The sequence below is a fragment of the Saccoglossus kowalevskii genome, chromosome 9, assembly GCF_978046115.1.
Source record: "Saccoglossus kowalevskii chromosome 9, keSacKowa6.1, whole genome shotgun sequence".
Taxonomy (NCBI): Eukaryota; Metazoa; Hemichordata; class Enteropneusta; family Harrimaniidae; genus Saccoglossus; species Saccoglossus kowalevskii.
In genome coordinates this window covers 37,649,257-37,664,107 of record NC_140649.1, presented here as the reverse complement: position 1 = coordinate 37,664,107, position 14,851 = coordinate 37,649,257, and the positions used below count along the sequence as shown (strand labels likewise).

At 34.1% G+C, this 14,851-nt stretch overlaps 3 protein-coding genes across 4 annotated transcripts in view; 1 reads left to right on the top strand and 2 right to left on the bottom strand.

Annotated features, from left to right (window-relative positions):
• Window positions 1-2,636: 2,636 nt before the first annotated feature.
• On the bottom strand, window positions 2,637-4,175 carry LOC144352005 (uncharacterized). The gene is made up of 2 exons (XM_078009311.2): window positions 4,039-4,175; window positions 2,637-3,667 (listed from the first exon to the last, which is right to left on the bottom strand). Exons 1-2 carry the CDS (start codon window positions 4,124-4,126, stop codon window positions 3,075-3,077), a joined length of 681 nt encoding a protein of 226 aa, XP_077865437.2. The 5' UTR covers window positions 4,127-4,175; the 3' UTR covers window positions 2,637-3,074.
• On the bottom strand, window positions 4,167-6,399 carry LOC146739191 (putative E3 ubiquitin-protein ligase MID2). Its single transcript, XM_085504092.1, has 4 exons — window positions 5,782-6,399; window positions 5,599-5,694; window positions 4,627-4,860; window positions 4,167-4,181 (listed from the first exon to the last, which is right to left on the bottom strand). Exons 1-4 carry the CDS (start codon window positions 6,391-6,393, stop codon window positions 4,167-4,169), a joined length of 957 nt encoding a protein of 318 aa, XP_085360218.1. The 5' UTR covers window positions 6,394-6,399.
• An 8,136-nt stretch (window positions 6,400-14,535) lies between these two features.
• The window catches only part of LOC100373471 (thimet oligopeptidase-like), a 68,439-nt gene continuing 68,123 nt past the window's right edge, over window positions 14,536-14,851 (top strand). For both annotated transcript variants that reach the window (XM_085503478.1, XM_085503477.1), the window contains exon 1: window positions 14,536-14,743. In XM_085503478.1, coding sequence (XP_085359604.1) covers window positions 14,564-14,743 — 180 coding nt within the window. In that variant the 5' untranslated portion in view covers window positions 14,536-14,563. The remainder of the gene's footprint in view (window positions 14,744-14,851) is intronic.

The following is a 14,851-nucleotide window of genomic DNA, read 5'->3' as shown; positions in this document are numbered from 1 at the left end:
CCTGAGCCATGGTGTGATGGCTGCACCTATAGTTGTGTGTAATAAACCAATCCTGTGTAATCCTCTACCTGGTCTAATCATCCTTGATTCTACAAAACACACAATCTTCAAACACCTGAAATTTTAAGAGCATTTTTGTACAAAAAACATATAATCATTTTGATATGTTCCGCCTCTAATTTGCGTAATTAGATAAAAATTAAATATAATTTGTGTTCTATTAGCTCCGCTGTTGACTAAGTTGAGCGGAGCTTATAGTATTACTGTTTGTCCGTCGGCGTCCGTCGTCGCCGTCGCCGTCGTCAACTTGACATTTTCGACTTCTACTTAAAAACCACAAACTGTATAGCTGTGAAACTTTCTAGGAAGGTACCTTGGGTGGTTCTCTCTCAGATTTGTTCATTTCGTGTGGATATGTTCAATTGTCTTATTTATAGCGAATATTTTTGTCATTTTTGTTCAAAAATGCTATTTTCGACTTCTTCTTGAAAATCGCTAGTCCAAATGCTTTGATACTTTGTATGTACTTTGGGTGGACCTCTCTCAGATGTGTTCATTTTGTGATGATATCTTTAATTCTCTGATTTTGATGAATATTTTTGTCATTTTTGGTAAAAAGTGATATTTTCGACTTCTTGTTAAAAACCGCAAGTCCGATTGCTTAGAAATTACATAAGTAAGTACTACATGTGGACCTCTCTCAGATTTGTTCATTTCGTGATGATATCTTTAATTCTCTAATTTTGATGAATATTTTTGTCATTTTTAGTAAAAAGTGATATTTTCGACTTCTTGTTAAAAACAGTAAGTGCAATTGCTTTGATATTACATATCTAGGCACTACATGTGGTCCACACTCAGTTTTGATCATTTCGTGATGATATCTTTAATTCTCTAATTTTTATGAATATTTTTGTCATTCTTGTTAAAAACCGAAAGTCTAATTGCTTTGATATTATGTATACTACATAGGTACTACAGGTAGACCTCACTCATATTTGTTCATTTCGTGATGATTTTGTTCTTCAATTATCTAATTTTAATGAATATTTTCGATTTTGAAATTTATTTTTCAAAAGCTTTTTAATTTTTAATTTTATTGTTATCGTTACTGTTAATTTTTAATATATTCCCATTCCCATTTTATTTATGTTTTCAATATCACTTTCAAATTAAAAATCATTTTGTTTTCACCTTTTTACTAAAGCTGATTCAATCACCATTGAAGATATTTGATTCACCAGATTCGCATCAACGTTTCCAGTAATCTGAATAACTAACATGGACTGCTACTCTTTGATTTCAAAAACAAAAAATGCATTTTAAAAATGTAAATAGAGTTAAAAAAAGATTTTCAAACCGTAAATCGATCTCAAAAACCGAAATAGTTTGAAAATGAAAAAGGATTTTTAAAGCGTATTTTAAAAGTATTTAAAACATATGAATTTCAAAACAAACAAAAAATAAAACAAATTAACAAAACTAAAAAGGATTTTAAGAAAGAAAATGTATTGTTAAATTACAAATAGAATTAAACACTTTAATTTATAAAAGTGTATTTTAGAAACGACACTGTTTTTAAAGCGCGGTGGTCGTCACGCAGCGCGTGTTCGAATTTCATGTAAATAAACAATGTATTTATGTATGTATACGTCGCTATCAGTAAATTGTAAGAAGGAATCATAAAATTACAATAGTTGCAGTATAACGGTTCAATACAAAACATTAACGTTTATTTTTAGTAGCAGCGACATGCACACTTGAAATTGTAATTTTTAGAACAATTAATTATAATTCAACTTAAGTAGTATGTATGGCCAACCAGTTTGACTGCGCACGGCACCACACCTTCGATAGGCTATGGACATGTACAGTAATAATTACGTAATATATATACTACTAATGATAAAATATAACCCTAGTAAAGTTAAACCAGTGTTGAAACTGAATCCAAACTATGTGAAATAATTGCCAGAAATTAATTTATGTCTCTATAGGTTAATTAACATAAGCTTTTGCTTTTTATTATTGTTAAAATTAATTGGGGGTGATCGTCGTGGCGTTATATACGCCATACGAGACCCATAGTGTCACTCGACACCGTCATTTTAAAGTTGTATTGTCGGCAATCTTGTTAATTGTGAGTAACTTGGTTTAAAATCTACGGCGTTTGTGAGTTATACTGATTGAAACCGCCGTTTATCGATTAAGATATTAATCACAAATAACCTCATTGTAATTGTATAACTTTAATCAAAGTATGCCTTAGTGATTGGTAAAAACTTTGCCCATATACGCCGGATATCAGATACCTGAACATTTGAAATCATGCAGCTTTGTGAAATACAATATTAACAATAAACCAGTAGCTCAAAAGCAGTGTGTAGCTTATATTTTATCTCAAAATAAAAAGGTGAAAATATGTCATGTAGTGTACAACACAAAGCGCGCATGCGTCAGTCACCAACACGTAGATTGTAATCGTGGCGTGTGTGGGTGCAAGCGTTCCGACTAAAAAATTAGTTGTGGAATAATCGTAACAAAATTGGTAGATGTGCTTAAAATGCTGAAAACCCCGAATCACAACCGAAGCTATGGAACTGCTCGGTGATGTTCGGTCAATTGCAAAATGGATATCTTGCGAATACCGCAATTTTTTTGTTTTTATTACAGTACACTTATAACTTAACACGTCAAAGGCGTCAAACTCAATTTTACCGACAATACAACTTTAAGCTTCAAACCACCTTTACATCGTATTGTATTCTTGTGAATAATATCTGACATATATAATCTAACTAATCCTGGGGAAGTTTACTTGTGACACATGCTGTGCTTAGATTTGTGTATAAATTAATATAGTTTATGAATTGTAAATGATAAAAGATAAAATTATGAGATGAAATATATTCTGGCTACATTAATTCTGCAATATTTATATAAATCTGACGGGTCAATACATCTTTTTCATAAATTGCGCCCTCTAGTGACGAAGCACGTAAACGTCATTTTGACGTTACAGAATCACTCTAACACTAGAGGGCGCTATTTATAGGAATTTTGTATTGTAGTCATTAAACTACTAATTTGTATTTAACGTTGTCAATCGCTAATGCCGGATACCAGGTCTTTGTGCTGAAATCACAACCTGTAAACACTTGTAGTTGTTTCAAAGAGTTGCCATCTACGAACGTAATGCTACCTTTACGACTTAAATCAACTAATACAATGATATGCATGATTTCCTCCTTCGAATCCATGATCTGAACAACTTTGCCGTCAGAAACGAATTTGTATTGGTAACTATCGCCCTGTTTTCCTTGCACCATGCACCTGGAAAGAAATCTGTCTGCGTGATCCGCATCAATCGGCCTATCTCTATACGCTCCCGTCATCAAACCTACTGAATAATTAATCGCAAGCTCTTCTCCTTTCTCGCTTTTCAACACATTTATCTTCCAAATAGAGCTTTCTACCCACGATGATGGCGATATATTCAAAGCATTGCTCCCAAGAGTAGAGAATGATGAACCTTGAAAAACGCCCACAGTGCTGTTACGATCAGATAGATTGAGAGGAATTGAACTTGATAGCTGTATCACCTCTTGTTTCTCATCAATCATAAGCTGAGGGTGGGCGTTATCGTGATTCCAATTGAAGCGTATTTCTGAGAGAAACAAAAACAACACAACCAACAAAGGCGTTACAGGAGAATACTTAAAAGTGTGTTGGTAAAGAGTTCAAATGGTTAAGCAACGCAATGCAACGCAATGCAGCGCAATGTACTAAATATCACACACATTGAAAGCTAAATGAGGGTATTTTGTTTGAAAGAACTTGGTAGATAAATTGCTGAAAATGTGAGAGCAAACACAATAATATAATATGTTGTAATCGAATAGCACTTTATAACTTGACACACGTGATTTGAGTTCGAGATTTCATAAAATAAACGACAAACAGCAAATAAAACAAGGGGTATACATATTTTTATAGAAACAATGACACCGAGTCAAATACCATGGGACAAATTCTTACCACGAATCTCAGCGATGTTTCCTAGACGTAGGGCTTTGAGTTGAGATATGAGTGGCTTCGTGTTCACACTGACAGGACGTGGTTCCATTGATTTTATTGGCGTTTTGGGACAGTTGATGTATGCGGAGTCACCAGCTGTTAGTCTAAGATAAAAATATGTAGTAATTTTAGAACTTTAGGGTTTTATGTCAGTGCTCAAAAATAAACCATGTTAAGAAGACAAATACATACATACAAATTAATACAGCTCAAAAAATAGTCACATTAAATATATCTGAATACTTGCCTGTTTCTTAAAGCGGCGACACTCTGTTCAGATGAAAAACCATGGAATATGAAGATAAATAAATAAATAAATAATGATGAACAAATAAAAACACTACCAATCTGGTATTGTATAATAGTAAATTATTTACGTTGCTAACTTGAGATTAGCACTATGTCTGGTCTATTTGTTTATATGTAGCTGTGTTTACACTTCTAGTTCATGGTACTGTGTTCTTTGGTACTGTCATCCAGTTTTGTACAAGTAAAACTGACTTTACAATGAATAAATAAATAAATTAAATATATAATTAATAAACTCACCAAAAGAAAGGGTTCCAGCTCTTCTAAGGCAAGAACTTGTTCGATGAGATCCACATTTTCTAAGTTATCGTTCATTATTTGCTTACACCTATTTAATTGTTCGGTTATGAGAAGAATCGTGGCCCGGGTATTGAATGTAGTCTCCATTTGTGCTCTCTTCTCGGCCCTTGCTAGTTCTTCACTTAATTTCCGGAATTCTATTTTGATCGTTGTCTCGGTTTTGGTAGAATTAATCTGGAAAACGAGGTGGCAGACAAGTATTAGTGACAATGACTTCAATTCTATATTTCACGTCTAGTATGCCACATAAAATAAATTAGAATAAATGCCTAAACGTGGCTACCTAGTGGCATTTTAAAAGACAAAATTTTGATATTAGGCCGAATGAAAACTAGAAAATAAATAGTGACAAATGACTTAGTGATTTCTCCCACAATATGAATTCCTACTTCACCGGTCATTTATGGATTGAACAGTGATAACAATGTATGTAATTGAGATTCAAAATTCCAAAACAACTCTAGGTAATTGTTTTCTTCGGACTTTCATAACAGGGAATAATTTGGCATAAGTCAGGAAATTCGTTCGGTCTTACAAAAAATGGTGGACGGTCAAAAATGTTTTAGAGCATCGTTTATACTGATGATCAAATATTTAAGAGTGCAAATATCACGTGACACAAGATAATGTCTATTACAGAGAAAACATATGTCACTTCATTATATACTTGTACGTAAATACAATATGTACACAATTGGTGCTTCGTACGTATTGTCAATATCTAACACATTGCCTACATCGCCCATGTATGCACAATACGTAAAATGAAGTTAAAGGTGTGAGATGTTTGAGGTGGAAGTTAACTATTGTGTATGTGACGTCATTGTAAATTAGGAATATTTCAGTTCGTCCAGTTAACATAATACAAGTTTAGTTCATCTATTAGACAGAATAGTGTGACATATTCCTTACCTTTATATCATCAATGAGTTGATATAAATCATCAGTAAATCGCTGCAGTACTGAATTCCTCTCAGTCAGTTGCATTACTTCATGGTTCAACGAATCCTAAATAAAAACAGTAGTATTAATACAATTGCGTGTCTAATTTGTGACTTGTACATGTTCGAGTGATGTCGAAAACAAATCACCCACCTGTTCTTGACTGAAGATGTATTTGAGTTCAGCTATATCATGACCTTCATGCTTTCCAAACCTGTCACATATATAGCATATCGGTATATGACAGGATTTACAAAATATCTTCTTTATTTCACCATTGTGGTTAGGACATGTAACAATATCGGGCTCTGAAGAAGAAGATAAGTGTGCCAATTCGCCCAGACCATATTTAGACATACAACTTTCGCAGTAGGCCAGCTTACAGAATGAACACTGTTTCACAGCTTTCCTAGGTGGATCCTCTACGCATATTCCACACCAAATGATCAATTCTTCTTTGCGTTTAGTCGCTTTTACTGATTTATACTTTCTAGTGATGTTATCAAGTAAACCTGTCTTTCCTAGGCATCCTGTCAGATCACCAATACTGACATCGCGACGACATGTCGGGCAGGGTAACTTTGACAAATCACCATGTACAGGACATGTTGATTGACGTTCGTCTCCGTTTGCCAGAACCAATGAGATCTCTTCTAAGCATCCTTTACAGAAACTGTGACCACATGGGAGAAGAATGGATTCTCTGTAAACTTCTGGGCAAACCTGACTCTGGTTGCCATTAATACCTGCTTCACTCTCTGCCATGATGTGAAGTGCCAGAGAAAGCCTCGTTCCGATGCGTTTTATGGTGATCGTTATGTTTGTTCGCACTTTATATGACGTAGTTTGTTGAATATGCCGGAAATACGTCATATGTTATGCATAATAATTTTATATCCGACATTTATAGTTTGTTCAGCTAGCATTGTAGTCTAGATTCGGAAATTAAACTAAACTACAGAGTAGGGAGTGCGTCCGCATTCGACGAATAAAGTGTATCGTTAAACTAAATAATATAATATTAATATCTGTTGCTTGAATTATGAATTTCTAATAACTTAGATTATAGAAATGTTTACTCCAAAACAAAACCGATTTTGAAAATTCTCTCTAAATCTTCACCGAATACAAATTAAACGTGGTTGATCTTATTTCTGGAAGAAACCTGGTTATCGGCTCAGGTATCAGGGGGGAAATTCTCTACTCTGGGTTCTCCACACGTGTCAGGGGGGAATCTCGTCTCGTCTCTCTATCGCGTCCCCTTGAGGTACGGGATCGGGAAAGTCACTTAAACTTTACAGTCAAATAAGACACACACAATGAAATATGTTTCAACTCTCGTCTTAGTCGGTCAGTCGAGCACTCTATAAGACACAGCGCCCTGGGGAAAAGTCCCCAAGACTATCGCAAGGCTGACCCAAGACTCTCCAGGACTGCGTCTGTTCTCGTGTACTCGCCAAGATCAACTCAAACAACTTTATTCATTTTCAAAACCTTAACCAATTACAAAGCAGTAAAAAGACTCTAGGGCGTAACCTTCAGTCATAAAGCCAATCACACTAAGTACTGAACACGTTATATTTTTTGATTAATCGTTCACTACATTAATAACTGCGAATACCAACTGTCAGAAATAGTAGTCCGAATAGCGACGGTTATCTCGTAATTAGTTTCAAATCACTGAGTCGAGTTCCGTCCAGAACCTCAAATGGACCGAAACGATGCCAGAAATGACGCAGCCATTTACTAGTAATCAGCTAATTAAGTCGATTAACAGATACGCAAAAACAATTTCATCACACAGGAGGCAGTCATTCTCAAGTTACGAGACAGGAAAGCCGAATGCTCGTATATCAGTGTGACACAAGACATGAAAGAATAATGTTCGTATATCAGTGTGACACAAGACATGAAAGAATAATGTTCGTATATCAGTGTGACACAAGACATGTCAGAATAATATTCGTATATCAGTGTGACACGAGACATGTCAGAATAATGTTCGTATATCAGTGTGACACAAGACATGTCAGAATAATATTCGTATATCAGTGTGACACAAGACATGTCAGAATAATGTTCGTATATCAGTGTGACACAAGACATGTCAGAATAATATTCGTATATCAGTGTGACACAAGACATGAAAGAATAATGTTCGTATATCAGTGTGACACAAGACATGTCAGAATAATATTCGTATATCAGTGTGACACGAGACATGTCAGAATAATGTTCGTATATCAGTGTGACACAAGACATGTCAGAATAATATTCGTATATCAGTGTGACACAAGACATGTCAGAATAATGTTCGTATATCAGTGTGAAACACAAGACATGTCAGAATAATATTCGTAGATCAGTGTGACACAGGACATGACAGAATAATGTTCGTATATCAGTGTGACACAAGACATGAAAGAATAATGTTCGTATATCAGTGTGACACAAGACATGACAGAATAATGTTCGTATATCAGTGTGACACAAGACATGAAAGGATAATGTTCGTAGATCAGTGTGACACAAGACATGACAGAATAATGTTCGTATATCAGTGTGACACAAGACATGACAGAATAATGTTCGTATATCAGTGTGACACAAGACATGAAAAGATAATGTTCGTAGATCAGTGTGACACAAGACATGAAAGGATAATGTTCGTAGATCAGTGTGACACAAGACATGACAGAATAATGTTCGTATATCAGTGTGACACAAGACATGAAAGGATAATGTTCGTATATCAGTGTGACACAAGACATGACAGAATAATGTTCGTATATCAGTGTGACACAAGACATGACAGAATAATGTTCGAATATCAGTGTGACACAAGACATGACAGAATAATGTTCGTATATCAGTGTGACACAAGACATGACAGAATAATGTTCGTATATCAGTGTGACACAAGACATGACAGAATAATGTTCGTATATCAGTGTGACACAAGACATGACAGAATAATGTTCGTATATCAGTGTGACACAAGACATGACAGAATAATGTTCGTATATCAGTGTGACACAAGACATGAAAGAATAATGTTCGTATATCAGTGTGACACAAGACATGAAAGGATAATGTTCGTAGATCAGTGTGACACAAGACATGACAGAATAATGTTCGTATATCAGTGTGACACAAGACATGAAAGAATAATGTTCGTATATTAGTGTGACACAAGACATGACAGAATAATGTTCGTATATCAGTGTGACACAAGACATGAAAGAATAATGTTCGTATATCAGTGTGACACAAGACATGTCAGAATAATGTTCGTATATCAGTGTGACACAAGACATGACAGAATAATGTTCGTATATCAGTGTGACACAAGACATGAAAGGATAATGTTCGTAGATCAGTGTGACACAAGACGTGACAGAATAATGTTCGTATATCAGTGTGACACAAGACATGAAAGAATAATGTTCGTATATCAGTGTGACACAAGACATGACAGAATAATGTTCGTATATCAGTGTGACACAAGACATGAAAGAATAATGTTCGTATATTAGTGTGACACAAGACATGTCAGAATAATGTTCGTATATCAGTGTGACACAAGACATGAAAGAATAATGTTCGTATATCAGTGTGACACAAGACATGAAAGAATAATGTTCGTATATCAGTGTGACACAAGACATGACAGAATAATGTTCGTATATCAGTGTGACACAAGACATGAAAGAATAATGTTCGTATATCAGTGTGACACAAGACATGACAGAATAATGTTCGTATATCAGTGTGACACAAGACATGAAAGAATAATGTTCGTATATCAGTGTGACACAAGACATGACAGAATAATGTTCGTATATCAGTGTGACACAAGACATGAAAGATTAATGTTCGTATATCAGTGTGACACAAGACATGAAAGGATAATGTTCGTAGATCAGTGTGACACAAGACATGAAAGGATAATGTTCGTAGATCAGTGTGACACAAGACATGACAGAATAATGTTCGTATATCAGTGTGACACAAGACATGACAGAATAATGTTCGTATATCAGTGTGACACAAGACATGACAGAATAATATTCGTATATCAGTGTGACACAAGACATGACAGAATAATATTCGTATATCAGTGTGACACAAGACATGACAGAATAATGTTCGTATATCAGTGTGACACAAGACATGACAGAATAATGTTCGTATATCAGTGTGACACAAGACATGACAGAATAATGTTCGTATATCAGTGTGACACAAGACATGAAAGAATAATGTTCGTATATCAGTGTGACACAAGACATGACAGAATAATATTCGTATATCAGTGTGACACAAGACATGAAAGAATAATGTTCGTATATCAGTGTGACACAAGACATGAAAGAATAATGCTCGTATATCAGTGTGACACAAGACATGACAGAATAATGTTCGTATATCAGTGTGACACAATACATGACAGAATAATGTTCGTATATCAGTGTGACACAAGACATTAAAGGATAATGTTCGTAGATCAGTGTGACACAAGACATGACAGAATAATGTTCGTATATCAGTGTGACACAAGACATGACAGAATAATGTTCGTATATCAGTGTGACACAAGACATGACAGAATAATGTTCGTATATCAGTGTGACACAAGACATGACAGAATAATATTCGTATATCAGTGTGACACAAGACATGAAAGGATAATGTTCGTTGATCAGTGTGACACAAGACATGACAGAATAATGTTCGTATATCAGTGTGACACAAGACATGACAGAATAATATTCGTATATCAGTGTGACACAAGACATGTCAGAATAATATTCGTATATCAGTGTGACACAAGACATGTCAGAATAATGTTCGTATATCAGTGTGACACAAGACATGTCAGAATAATGTTCGTATATCAGTGTGACACAAGACATGACAGAATAATATTCGTATATCAGTGTGACACAAGACATGTCAGAATAATGTTCGTATATCAGTGTGACACAAGACATGTCAGAATAATGTTCGTATATCAGTGTGACGCGAGACATGACAGAATAATGTTCGTATATCACTGTGACGTCAAACTGAGATACACATGTATATATTATGTGTACGAGCTAAGAAACGAGATAAGTCGAATTCGTTTTTAAGACCCGGTCTAACGAAGTGTGTGTGAACGCTTAGTTCGGGCTAAGCTTCCAAAACACCGTGTATTCAATGTCGTGGGAGATTTACTATATTCCTAAGTATTCATTTTGGTGTGCCATTTTCGGCACAAAGCGTGTACATCTAGACACATTATTCTCAAGAAATATAATTATTTGGTGATGAGATTATGTGTCACCAATATTGTTTGATATTCTGCAATCTACACTTTCTGAATTTGCATTGTTATTGTTTTATAATCACGGATCTAACATATATACTTTCTTGGCTATTGTAATTATAGTGAATCATCGCTGACGATGTGTTTGGGTGGTCCATATCCCGTGGTAAGTGCTAGTCCCTCACGGGTGTGAACGCAATTCGGTATAGCCGATTTGCAAACATAAAATATTTTAGCCCGTACTTGTTGTATAGCCTGAACAGTAGCCTGAACACGACTAGTAACAATACGTGTGTGTAATTGACGTCGAACAATATTTGTGAACGGAAGTCAAACATTTGATTAGTGTAGCCTTTCATATGCAAAATCTTTAAAATTTGCTGGTTATTCAATTCTCTCTTTTTTTCCTTTTTTTTTATTCTGCTTATTGTATTCTGTATTTTGAATATTTCATTTCATTTAATTTTATTTCTATTTCCTGTTAATAATTCCATTTAGTTTGCTTTTGGTTGTTCTTTAAAATTGTAGTCACCAAGAAACCGTTCTATCAAATTCATAAATGGTCTGCGACTGACATATAAACTTATTGACTGCCCTCAATAATCGTTGCTGAGACGGCTCTTTCTTGGAACATCCAGTTTGCGAATAACCACTCTGTAAATGAACAGACGAATACAAACCAGTTTATTTTAGTGTTTCCTCATAACACTTGTAAATATTACTCACATTGGTAGTCTGTGCAAAGTTTAGCATAACAGTCAGCACTAAGGACGCTATGTCCACGATTCTATTTTACTTCTGTTTAAGCAGTACCATTAGTTGTGGAAGTACGCATATCGTATTCATTAAGGTTAACAAGTAATCCAACACACCAACGAGTTATTACTCTTACTAATGTCCGAAACACAACTATTTGACGCTCTTTTGTTGTGACATTGTCCATGTGATTTGTGATAAGAACAATGAGGAAAATAAAATCTGAACACTAGAGGGCAGTATGCAGACTGCTAACTCATGCATTTTAGGTTATGTTTTGTTACATAACCATTGAAGTGAAGCGCAATAAAGTCCCGTCATACTAGCATTACAGCACTTTATAAACTGTAAATTACAATTATGCAAATACTGATACAATGTATTTGTTTAGAGGGAGTAGACTTAGTAAATGTAGTGATGTAAGCTTGGACTTGAAATGAAAATAAAACAAAGTTGTACATATTCAATAAACCCAAGCTCGGCCCTGTAACTCAACCCTGTAATTCAATTCAGTTATTCAATCCAGTAACTCAATCTAGTAACTCAACCCAGTAACTCAATCCAGTACCTCAACCCAGTAACTCAATCAAGTAACTCAACCCAGTAACTCAATCCAGTTATTCAATCCAGTAACTCAATCCAATAACTCAACCCAGTAACTCAATCCAGTTATTCAATCCAGTAACTCAATCCAGTTACTCAACCAAGTAACTCAACCCAGTAACTCAATCAAGTTATTCAATCCAGTAACTCGCTTGAACACTTTTCATAACAGGTACATGTATTCAATGTATTACTATAGTTATTCAATAAACTCAAGCCAGTAAATCGACGTAGCACGTGTTATTATAAATATTCAATAAACTGAAGTCAATAACTCTACGTAACATGTATTATTATGAATATTCAATAAACTCAATCCAGTAACTCTACGTAACATGTATTATTATAAATATTCAATTAACTCAATCCAGTAACTCTACGTAACATGTATTATTATAGATATTCAATAAACTCAGTCCAGTAAGTCTACGTAACATGTATTATTATAAATATGCAATAAACTCAGTCCAGTAACTCGACGTAACATGCATTATTATATATATTCAATAAACTCAGTCCAGTAACTCGACGTAACATGTATTATTATAGATATTCAATAAACTCAATCCAGTAACTCTACGTAACACGTATTATTATAGATAATCAATAAACTCAGCCCAGTAACTCTACGTAACATGTATTATTATATATATTCATTAAACTCAGCCCAGTAACTCTACATAACATGTATTATTATAAATATTCAATAAACTCAATTCAGTAACTCTACGTAACATGTATTATTATAGATATTCAATAAACTCAATCCAGTAACTCTACGTAACATGTATTATTATAGATATTCAATAAACTCAATCCAGTAACTCTACGTAACATGTATTATTATAGATATTCAATAAACTCAATCCAGTAACTCTACGTAACATGTATTATTATAGATATTCAATAAACTCAATTCAGTAACTCTACGTAACATGTATTATTATAGATATTCAATAAACTCAATCCAGTAACTCTACGTAACATGTATTATTATAGATATTCAATAAACTCAATCCAGTAACTCTACGAAACATGTATTATTATATATATTCAATAAACTCAATCCAGTAACTCTACGTAACATGTATTATTATATATATTCAATAAACTCAATCCAGTAACTCTACGTAACATGTATTATTATATATATTCAATAAACTCAATCCAGTAACTCTACGTAACATGTATTATTATAGATATTCAATAAACTCAATCCAGTAACTCTACGTAACATGTATTATTATAAATATTCAATAAACTCAATCCAGTAACTCTACGTAACATGTATTATTATAGATATTCAATAAACTCAATCCAGTAACTCTACGTAACATGTATTATTATAGATATTCAATAAACTCAATCCAGTAACTCTACGTAACATGTATTATTATATATATTCAATAAACTCAATCCAGTAACTCTACGTAACATGTATTATTATAGATATTCAATAAACTCAATCCAGTAACTCTACGTAACATGTATTATTATATATATTCAATAAACTCAATCCAGTAACTCTACGTAACATGTATTATTATATATATTCAATAAACTCAATCCAGTAAAATGTCTTCTGATCGGATAACACTCAGATCATTCGCGCCAGGAATGTTACATTTACAAATGCTGCGATTGGTTCGAACGTTCTTTAAAAATACACAAATTATGGTAAGGCACACCATTTTATCGGTAACCTGAAACAAAACAAATACTGATGTATATGCATTCTTAGAAGTTGACAGAATTACAGATATAGCAAAAAAAATTCAATAAATATATATAATACAATGTAAATAAGATATATGAATAACCAAGGCTTGAGAAACGTATTTTTTGTTGTTAATTGCAAATAAGTTATGAGCATACCCCTCCCCGAAATTAAATTATACTAACAAGTATAATTTAATACTTAATAACATTTGGGCTGATAATTAGGGCAATTCATTTTCAATTCTATTTTGTGAACATTGTTTACATATTCTATTTTGTAAAGGAGTCCCGATCTCTCTTTTCGAAACACGTGTCAGACATATCAATTTGTTGTATCTGTGTATTCTTATTCTGATTTGACTATGTTTTGCAGTATATTGTATGTGTGCTTTGGTTGTAGCTGTGTTCATATTTTGTGTTCAAGCTCTCTATTATTTTTCGTAGAAAAAGGATAAATGATTTGTGTAAATTGAATTTGCCTCAATATGTAACAGCATATTCCGAGGTCACGTGCACAGTTAGAAGTATTGTGGAGTGGCACCCCCGATGATGCACGTTGAAAGCAATATGGCAGACCACTATATGCAGTTCAACCGTCTTCGTTGGGATTTAACGCCCGAATCCATCAAAGACAAGACTATTGAGCTAATTGAGAAGGCCAAGTTGGTTTACGATGCCATCGGGTCTCAGAAAAATGACGAAATAACCGTAGAAAGTACCTTACAGGTTAGTGTTTCAATATTTGACTGCTCAAGTTAGGAACCGAGAAATTATAATACACATGTAGTGTTGCCAAGTGAACGTGTTTTCGCGTGAACACCGTTTCTAGGTCTA